This window comes from Physeter macrocephalus, chromosome 11, assembly GCF_002837175.3.
Source record: "Physeter macrocephalus isolate SW-GA chromosome 11, ASM283717v5, whole genome shotgun sequence".
NCBI lineage: Eukaryota > Metazoa > Chordata > Mammalia > Artiodactyla > Physeteridae > Physeter > Physeter macrocephalus.
Window position 1 is genome coordinate 141,164,089 of NC_041224.1, and position 10,680 is coordinate 141,174,768.

General features: G+C 41.6%; 1 protein-coding gene and 1 long non-coding RNA gene across 4 annotated transcripts in view; both read right to left on the bottom strand.

Moving 5' to 3' along the window:
• Nucleotides 1–1,666: 1,666 nt before the first annotated feature.
• LOC114487048 (uncharacterized) lies at nucleotides 1,667–2,628 on the bottom strand. The gene is made up of 3 exons (XR_003681656.2): nucleotides 2,551–2,628; nucleotides 2,126–2,420; nucleotides 1,667–1,846 (listed from the first exon to the last, which is right to left on the bottom strand). It is a non-coding gene; the product is annotated as an uncharacterized lncRNA (long non-coding RNA).
• Nucleotides 2,629–3,507: 879 nt separating this feature from the next.
• RTN1 (reticulon 1) overlaps nucleotides 3,508–10,680 on the bottom strand; it is a 237,236-nt gene continuing 230,063 nt past the window's right edge. For all 3 annotated transcript variants that reach the window (XM_028496097.1, XM_028496096.1, XM_055088492.1), the window contains one exon: nucleotides 3,508–4,300. In XM_028496097.1, coding sequence (XP_028351898.1) covers nucleotides 4,258–4,300 — 43 coding nt within the window. In that variant the 3' untranslated portion in view covers nucleotides 3,508–4,257. The remainder of the gene's footprint in view (nucleotides 4,301–10,680) is intronic.

The following is a 10,680-nucleotide window of genomic DNA, read 5'->3' on the forward strand; positions in this document are numbered from 1 at the left end:
TATAATTGCTTTACAATGTTGTGTTAGTTTCTGCTGTTTAACAAAGTGAATCAGCTGTACGTATACATATATCCCCATATCCCCTCCCTCTTGCGTCTCTCTCCCACCCTCACTATCTGTCATTTTAAGTCATCCAGTTTTTGGTACTTTGCTAGGGCAATACAAGGAAACTGATATAGGTGGGGAAAGAGCAGAGAATATACAACTATCCTACTCCCTTTTTCCTGAAATGATCCATAAAACATACCACAGCTTCTTCACCTACTCACCCCCTGCTTGCTTAACTCATGTGTAGGCTATAAGAATCTTCTACTGTTCACTACTTTCAGGATAACCTCACTCACTCTGTGTCCCTGAGGGCTCTATCCTTGGTCTGCTTCTTACCTGGGCATTGGGTCCTCACATTATTTCCATCATCTCAAATATCATTCTGACTGATGCTTCCTGTAAAAGCAGGATCATATGTGCCCCGTGTTCCATCTGTTAAAATTCTGCATCCATACCTATCATTTTGTCAGGCTGGAGTTTCCTCAGGAAACTTTCTTCACCACTGCTAGCAAACAGAATTCCTCATTAGATCCTCTGAATGAGCAGCTGCTTATGAAAGGAATTCTGGGCTCTCCGGAGGGAGGCAAATGCTGCACATGCAGACCTTGAAGAAGGTTAATTTGACACAATAAAGCCATTTAGAAGAAACTTTATCTCAAAGGTGGTACACTGAAACACACACACACACACACACACACACACACACTCCTCTTCTATATCTAGTAACCATAAAAAATAGCAAGCACCAAACCAAGCCTATTGTCTTCCTTCCCCAGACTGAAAAATGGTATTGCACTCTTCTGATCAGCTAGGCTTTGACAGAGCTGGGGCTAGGGTGAGGCAAGCAAGCTGCCTAGGGTGCAGAATTTAAGGAGGCACTCACTCTCAGGGTCAGCCTTGGTCTTGAACTCCCACATGTAGTCAATCACCAACTCCAGTCCCATCCCCCTCCACGTCATCTCTCTTAGTGGCTCCTCTGTGCACAGTGGGTGCTAGGCATGTTGGGTTGATACAGAGGATCAGGGACAGATGAAGATATCCTTTGTATTCTCAGCTGCCTTAGTAGAAGCCTTGTCATTCATTTGTCACCTGTCTGCTGTTAGTTATGTCACAATTATCTCCTATATTCTTCTAATCTCCAGTATCATCCTCATTGTATCTATGTGTCTCTCTGAGATCTAATTTAACAAAGTGAATCAGCTGTACGTATACATATATCCCCATATCCCCTCCCTCTTGCGTCTCTCTCCCACCCTCACTATCTGTCATTTTAAGTCATCCAGTTTTTGGTACTTTGCTAGGGCAATACAAGGAAACTGATATAGGTGGGGAAAGAGCAGAGAATATACAACTATCCTACTCCCTTTTTCCTGAAATGATCCATAAAACATACCACAGCTTCTTCACCTACTCACCCCCTGCTTGCTTAACTCATGTGTAGGCTATAAGAATCTTCTACTCTTCACTACTTTCAGGATAACCTCACTCACTCTGTGTCCCTGAGGGCTCTATCCTTGGTCTGCTTCTTACCTGGGCATTGGGTCCTCACATTATTTCCATCATCTCAAATATCATTCTGACTGATGCTTCCTGTAAAAGCAGGATCATATGTGCCCCGTGTTCCATCTGTTAAAATTCTGCATCCATACCTATCATTTTGTCAGGCTGGAGTTTCCTCAGGAAACTTTCTTCACCACTGCTAGCAAACAGAATTCCTCATTAGATCCTCTGAATGAGCAGCTGCTTATGAAAGGAATTCTGGGCTCTCCGGAGGGAGGCAAATGCTGCACATGCAGACCTTGAAGAAGGTTAATTTGACACAATAAAGCCATTTAGAAGAAACTTTATCTCAAAGGTGGTACACTGAAACACACACACACACACACACACACACACACACTCCTCTTCTATATCTAGTAACCATAAAAAATAGCAAGCACCAAACCAAGCCTATTGTCTTCCTTCCCCAGACTGAAAAATGGTATTGCACTCTTCTGATCAGCTAGGCTTTGACAGAGCTGGGGCTAGGGTGAGGCAAGCAAGCTGCCTAGGGTGCAGAATTTAAGGAGGCACTCACTCTCAGGGTCAGCCTTGGTCTTGAACTCCCACATGTAGTCAATCACCAACTCCAGTCCCATCCCCCTCCACGTCATCTCTCTTAGTGGCTCCTCTGTGCACAGTGGGTGCTAGGCATGTTGGGTTGATACAGAGGATCAGGGACAGATGAAGATATCCTTTGTATTCTCAGCTGCCTTAGTAGAAGCCTTGTCATTCATTTGTCACCTGTCTGCTGTTAGTTATGTCACAATTATCTCCTATATTCTTCTAATCTCCAGTATCATCCTCATTGTATCTATGTGTCTCTCTGAGATCTAAAAAATAGAGCACAAAATCCTTAACATTCAAGTTTCTTTTTAGCGTGGTTCAACCCACCCTTTCAGCCTTGCCTGGTACTACATTCCCACCCAAGCACTTTACAGCACAATTCAGTGTATTACTCACTGTTCTCTGCATATGCCATGCGCCTCCATGTCTTAGCACCTTAGTCCATGTTCTTTCTTCATACTGGGATGAACCTTCTCCCTCTGGAAAAAGCCAAATCAGAACCCAGCCCCAAAGTCCACCTCTGAGAATCCTTCTCTGTTGCTCTAGTCTTACATTGCAGCTCTTATTTCATGCTGCCTTTTACTTAGTGAGCATTTCCACATAGCCATCTCCCATCACCCCCAGTCTTGGCTTTTGGCACAGTGTCCAGTTAGTTAGCTGTGTTGTCATCACAATACTTTGCAAAGAAGGGTAACTCCATGAGTACTAATTGAACCCAAGTCCAAAACTGGTCAAAGGCAGCTTTTTTAAAGTAACTATCCTTTTTTCTCTTAATTTTTATTTCTCCTATTGCTATTACTTTCATCCACTTGTACCTCATCATCTTTGACTCTTGACTTTAACAGTGAAATAACACAGGCAATTGGACTTCTGCAAAAAGTAGTGAACAATCCTTACAAGACTTAGCTTGGTGAGGGCAGGAATGACTATTTCTCTTATTCACAGCCCTGTTCTGAGTGCTTGGCACACAGTAGGTGCTCCATCAATAATTAGCAAAACAGTGAGTTCATAGCAATTTTAATTGTTTTATGACAGTATTGTGTTGCATATTATTATAAGAAGTTTATGAAAGGATTTATATAACTTTCAAGTTTTTAAAAAGCTATTTAAATTATCTGCATAAACCACACAGAGCACAATATTAAGGGTGTTTTCCAGTTTTACCAGTCTCCAGTGATTTCTATTAATAACCCAAAGGAGCCATATACTACTTTGGAGTTGGACTATGTGGTCCTGGACACAGGAGTAAAGTGAGCACTTGGCCTCAGCCTTCCCAGCACGTTCACAGGAGATTTTATTTCTTAGAGCTTTTGCATTTTCTGGTGAGATCATGAGAAGAGAGGGAGAAGTTTCTACATTTAGTAACATTTATTTATGCATTCAGTATCAAGTACATAAGTGCAAATATCCAGAGTCCATAATTAAGTCCATTAGGAACTACAGAGAAAGTAATACAAATTGTAATAAAGTTAACATGCTGGTACTTTTTAGTTACCATACATGTAAATCAGCCCATCAGTCTCACACAACAAAAGTACTGCATGTTTGTTTTGGGTTTATTTGTTTATTTAATTATTTTAAGTTATACAAAACTGATTACCCTAAATACGGTCGGCTTGTTTTTATTTTTATGTTGTGTGTGTTGGAAAAACACTTAAACATCGATCTACAAGTCTATATATTGTTATTAAAGATTAATCCAAGCAACAACCCAAGGACATATAAGCGATTTCCACTATTGCATCAGTGCACTGGGCAGGAAAGGCCTAGCCACAGGGAACATGAGAAGCTACAGAAGCATTGCAGAGAGAAGAACACCGACGAAGGAAAGATAACTTGGGTTCTCACCATCATGCACTTTTTTTTAGCAACACAAAATTAAAAACCACATCTAATACACTTTTCTCTATGCTTTAGTGCTTGACACAAGTGACTCAAATACCCTAGGAGTACAGACACAGCCTAAAAACAGCTGTTTTAAAGTTTGTCTCTAAGATTATGATACTGGGGGGGAGAAACAATCAATTTATAGTAACATATAAGACAGAGCTGTTACCACTTCAGACATTCCTCTTGGTGTCCAGTCCCTGGTGTGGTACTGATTTACTCAGTGTGCCTTTTAGCGCCTGGGATTTTAGCCTGAATCCTAAAAAAATAATATCAGGAGATGGTAAATCACAAGTGTTATTAATGAGATCATTTTATGACATCATTATGTGTTGTTGCTTTAATTAGCTAAGTGACCAAATAGCTTAATATTCCAAAAGATATTATAATTTTTATGTATGAGTGTCTATAAACACATTTCTATGCAGCAATAAGAAGAAAGTATAAATTTGATGATGAATGACCCAAGGAAGCCATATTCCTTAAATTATAACTTTTTAGGTAGACAAAGAGGTCAATTTATTTCAGAATTATAGAAACTGTGATATAGTTAGGTGACCATTTATCACTCAATCTGGGACACTTCTGAAAGAGAAAGAGGGTGCTGTTACTAACTATGCTAGTACAACAAGCATAAACATGGATGATTCCAGGAAAAGAAACATATGGTCACCCTCAGCATAAACTGCCCAGAGCTAGAGTTAAGAAACCTGAATCCTAGTTTCAGCTCTCTACTAATTAGCTGTGTGACATAGGCCAGCTAATGAGCTTTCCTGGTCCTAGAGTATTGGGTGCAAATTAGATATCTCCAATGCCCCTAAAATTCTGCGATTCTCACAGTATGGCAGTATTATTTTAGGGTAGGTTTATACTGGAAGCATTTTGTTTCATTAAATCAAAGCTTTATGAGTTCCCCATGCAGAGTCTGACTGAGACCTTCCTCTGTCCTAGGCACCCTTCTACATGCTGGAATTCAGTGAACAGAAGGGGAAAGGTCCTGCTCTCATGGAGCTTTCATTCTCCTAGGGGTTGAGGAGCCATAAATAAACAAGTAGACAAACAAGAGAAGTACATATGGTGATAAATGCTATAAAAAAAAAAAACCCAAACAAGATGGAATGATAGGCAGTGAGGAGGCAGCAGTGATAAGGTGGGAGATGCCTACTTTATTTTTTATTTTTTTTGTGTGTGTGTGGTATGCGGGCCTCCCTCTGTTGCGGCCTCTCCCGTTGCGGAGCACAGGCTCCGGACGCGCAGGCCCATTGGCCATGGCTCACGGGCCCAGCCGCTCCGCGGCACGTGGGATCCTCCCAGACCGGGGCGCGAACCCGGTTCCCCCACATCGGCAGGCGGACGCGCAACCACTGCGCCACCAGGGAAGCCCCAGATGCCTACTTTAAATCCACTGATGTCAGAAACAGATGCCCAAAGGCGCCACCAGGCAAACATCTGGGTGTGAAGTGTTTCAGGAAGAGGAAGCAGGGAGTGCAGAGGCCACAAAGTGAGGACAAGCTTGGGAGGCAAGGAGAGTAGAGACCAGTGTGCTTGGGGAGCAAGGAGGGGAGGTCTGAGAGGCAGGTGGTAACCCAACGGTGTTGGAACTTGTGGGCAGTGGTAAGGAATTTAGATTCTATTCCGTGGATGGGAAGCCATTGATGAATTTTAGGCAGAGGAATGATGTGATCAAAGAGGATCATGATGGTGGTTATGTGAAAAAACTGGGGAAACAGAGGTGAGAGAAATAACGGATGGGGGAAAACTATAGCAGTCCAGGTGCCAGATGGCAATGGCCTGGGTGTTATGGAACTGGAGCCTTGGAAATGGAGTGAACACTCTGGGGATCTAGTGTGGAGATGGAGCTGACAGGACCCACCTGTCATGTTGATGGATTGACTGTGCAGGCAAGGGAAAGACAAGAGAGTAATCAAGGAAGATTCTTTGATTTTTGGCCTGAGCAAGCAGGTGAATGATAATGCCATTTACCAAGATGGTGACGACTGAAGGAAAAATAAATTCTGGGCTGAAACTGCAAGATCTGTTTGGCTATGTTGAATTTGAAACGTCTTTGGGACATTCAAGGGAAAACATCAGATAAGCAGATGAACAGACCTGGCTCTCAATAAACCTTTCTTTTTTAGATTTACTTTTATTATTTATTTATATTTAGTTTTGGCTGCATCAGGTCTTAGTTGCAGCACACGGGATCTTCGTTAAGGCATGCAGGATCTTTTCTTGCAGTGTGCACACTTCTCTCTAGTTGTGGCATGTAGGCTCCAGGGCGCATGGAGCTCTGTAGTTTGTGGCACACAGGCTCTCCAGTTGTGGGGAGTGGGCTTAGTTGCCCCGTGGCATGTGGGATCTTAGTTCCCTGACCAGGGTAGTTGTGGCATGTAGGCTCCAGGGCGCATGGAGCTCTGTAGTTTGTGGCACACAGGCTCTCCAGTTGTGGGGAGTGGGCTTAGTTGCCCCGTGGCATGTGGGATCTTAGTTCCCTGACCAGGGATCGAACCTGCATCCCCTGCATTGTAAGATGGATTCTTTACCACTGGACCACCAGGGAAGTCCCTCAGTAAACCTTTTGATTTAGACTTTATACATCTATTCATAACATCTAGACTTGCACTGATTTTTAAAAAGACGTCTCAAGCACATCACTGACTCATATTTAGCTATGAACAGTTAACCAATTAAAACCCTCAAGGTATTTTTTTTTATACATAGTACTTTTGTACCCTATCTCATCTTCACCTCCCTCTCCTCCCATTCTATATTTGTAAAGCTGACTTTTTAAAAACCTAAACTTGTGGAGATACACGTTTTGGAGTCCTTGACAGAGAGATAACCTTTGAGGCCACAGGACTGGATGAAAGGTGAACCAGAGAAGGGGGAGCCAAGAGAAGACAGTGGGAGAAAGCAGCTGAGGCTCGAGCAGTGTCACTAGTCAAGACTAGTGTTTAAAAAAGATAGCAGTAGTGACGAGAGTATCTGAGAGGTTAAGAGGGATGAGGATGGAGTGATGACTGCAAGACATGGCAATATGGAAGTCACTGAGTCCCTGACAAAGAGCAACTTCAGTGCTCAGGGTGACGGCCTGATTGAAGTGAGGTGGGGAGAGATGAAAGAGATAGCAAGGACAGAAGACTGGAGAAATTATGATTGTGGAAATAAGCACGTAGAGGCAGAAACTGATAATGCAGCAGAGAGTGTGAAACATTCCAATAGAGACACCTTAGGTCTGTCTTCTCAAAAGTTTAAGATATAGAGTTCTACCCACCACCAGTCCCTCCCATCAGGAAGCTTGCACAAGCCTCTTAGATAGCCTCATCTACCAGAGGGCAGACAGCAGAAGCAAGAAGAACTACAATTCTGCAGCTTGTGGAAGGAAAACCACATTCACAGAAAGATAGACAAAATGAAAAGGCAGAGGAGTTTTTACAAGATGAAGGAACAAGATAAAACCCCAGAAAAACAACTCAATGAAATGGAGACAGGCAACCTTCCAGAAAAAGAATTCAGAATAATGATAGTGAAGATGATCCAGGACCTCGGAAAAAGAATGGAGGCAAAGATCAAGAGGATGCAAGAAATTGTTAATAAAGTCCTAGAAGAATTAAAGAACAAACAGAGATGAACAATACAATAACTGAAATGAAAAATACACTAGAAGGAATCAATAGCAGAATAACTGGGGCAGAAGAACGGATAAGTGACCTGGAAGACAGAATGGTGAAACTAACTGTCATGGAACAGAACAAAGGAAAAAGAATGAAAAGAAATGAAGACAGCCTAAGAGACCTCTGGGACAACATTAAACGCAACAACATTAGCATTATAGGGGTCCCAGAAGGAGAAAAGAGAGAGAAAGGACCAGAGAAAATATTTGAAGAGTATGTTGAATTTGAAACGTCTTTGGGACATTCAAGGGAAAACATCAGATAAGCAGATGAATAGACCTGGCTCTCAATAAACCTTTCTTTTTTAGATTTACTTTTATTATTTATTTATATTTAGTTTTGGCTGCATCAGGTCTTAGTTGCAGCACACGGGATCTTCGTTAAGGCATGCAGGATCTTTTCTTGCAGTGTGCACACTTCTCTCTAGTTGTGGCATGTAGGCTCCAGGGCGCGTGGAGCTCTGTAGTTTGTGGCACACAGGCTCTCCAGTTGTGGGGAGTGGGCTTAGTTGCCCCGTGGCATGTGGGATCTTAGTTCCCTGACCAGGGATCGAACCTGCATCCCCTGCATTGTAAGATGGATTCTTTACCACTGGACCACCAGGGAAGTCCCTCAGTAAACCTTTTGATTTAGACTTTATACATCTATTCATAACATCTAGACTTGCACTGATTTTTAAAAAGACGTCTCAAGCACATCACTGACTCATATTTAGCTATGAACAGTTAACCAATTAAAACCCTCAAGGTATTTTTTTTTATACATAGTACTTTTGTACCCTATCTCATCTTCACCTCCCTCTCCTCCCATTCTATATTTGTAAAGCTGACTTTTTAAAAACCTAAACTTGTGGAGATACACGTTTTGGAGTCCTTGACAGAGAGATAACCTTTGAGGCCACAGGACTGGATGAAAGGTGAACCAGAGAAGGGGGAGCCAAGAGAAGACAGTGGGAGAAAGCAGCTGAGGCTCGAGCAGTGTCACTAGTCAAGACTAGTGTTTAAAAAAGATAGCAGTAGTGACGAGAGTATCTGAGAGGTTAAGAGGGATGAGGATGGAGTGATGACTGCAAGACATGGCAATATGGAAGTCACTGAGTCCCTGACAAAGAGCAACTTCAGTGCTCAGGGTGACGGCCTGATTGAAGTGAGGTGGGGAGAGATGAAAGAGATAGCAAGGACAGAAGACTGGAGAAATTATGATTGTGGAAATAAGCACGTAGAGGCAGAAACTGATAATGCAGCAGAGAGTGTGAAACATTCCAATAGAGACACCTTAGGTCTGTCTTCTCAAAAGTTTAAGATATAGAGTTCTACCCACCACCAGTCCCTCCCATCAGGAAGCTTGCACAAGCCTCTTAGATAGCCTCATCTACCAGAGGGCAGACAGCAGAAGCAAGAAGAACTACAATTCTGCAGCTTGTGGAAGGAAAACCACATTCACAGAAAGATAGACAAAATGAAAAGGCAGAGGAGTTTTTACAAGATGAAGGAACAAGATAAAACCCCAGAAAAACAACTCAATGAAATGGAGACAGGCAACCTTCCAGAAAAAGAATTCAGAATAATGATAGTGAAGATGATCCAGGACCTCGGAAAAAGAATGGAGGCAAAGATCAAGAGGATGCAAGAAATTGTTAATAAAGTCCTAGAAGAATTAAAGAACAAACAGAGATGAACAATACAATAACTGAAATGAAAAATACACTAGAAGGAATCAATAGCAGAATAACTGGGGCAGAAGAACGGATAAGTGACCTGGAAGACAGAATGGTGAAACTAACTGTCATGGAACAGAACAAAGGAAAAAGAATGAAAAGAAATGAAGACAGCCTAAGAGACCTCTGGGACAACATTAAACGCAACAACATTAGCATTATAGGGGTCCCAGAAGGAGAAAAGAGAGAGAAAGGACCAGAGAAAATATTTGAAGAGATTATAGTTGAAAACTTCCCTAACATGGGAAAGGAAATAGCCACCCAAGTCCAGGAAGCGCAGAGTCCCATACAGGATAAACCCAAAGAGAAACACGTCAAGACACATAGTAATCAAATTGACAAAAATGAAAGACAAAGAAAAATTATTGAAAGCAACAAGGGAAAAACAACAAATAAAGGAACTTTTCTAAGTGGGAAACACAAGAGAAGAAAAGGACCTACAAAAACAAACCCAAAACAATTAAGAAAATGGTCATAGGAACATACATATCGATAATTACCTTAAAGCTGAATAGATTAAATGCTCCAACCAAAAGACACAGGCTCACTGAATAGATACAAAAACAAGACCCATATATATGCTGTCTAGAAGAGACCCACTTCAGACCTAGGGACACATACAGACTGAAAGTGAGGGGATAGAAAAAGATATTCCATGCAAATGGAAATCAAAAGAAAGCTGGAGAAACAATACTCATATCAGATACAATAGACTTTACAATAAAGAATGTTACAAGACAAGGAAGGACACTACATAATGATCAAGGGGTCAATCCAAGAAGAAGATATAACGATTATAAATATATATGCACCCAACATAGGAGCACCTCAATACATAAGGCAACTGCTAACAGCTATAAATGAGGAAACCAACAGTAACACAATACTAGTTGGGGTACTTTAACACCTCACTTACACCAATGGAGAGATCATTCAGACAGAAAATTAGAAAGGAAACACAAGCTTTAAATGATACAATAGACCGGAGAGATTTCATTGATATTTATAGGACATTCCACCCCAAAACAGCAGATTACACTTAAGTGTAATGTGTAAGTGTTCCTTCTCAAGTCCACAAAGAACATTCTCCAGGATAGATTACATCTTGGGTCACAAATCAAGCCTTGGTAAATTTAATACAACTGAAATCATATCAAGCATCTTTTCCAACCACAATGCTATGAGAATAATAATCAATGACAGGGAAAAAAACGTAAAAAACACAAACACATGGAGGCTAAACAATAC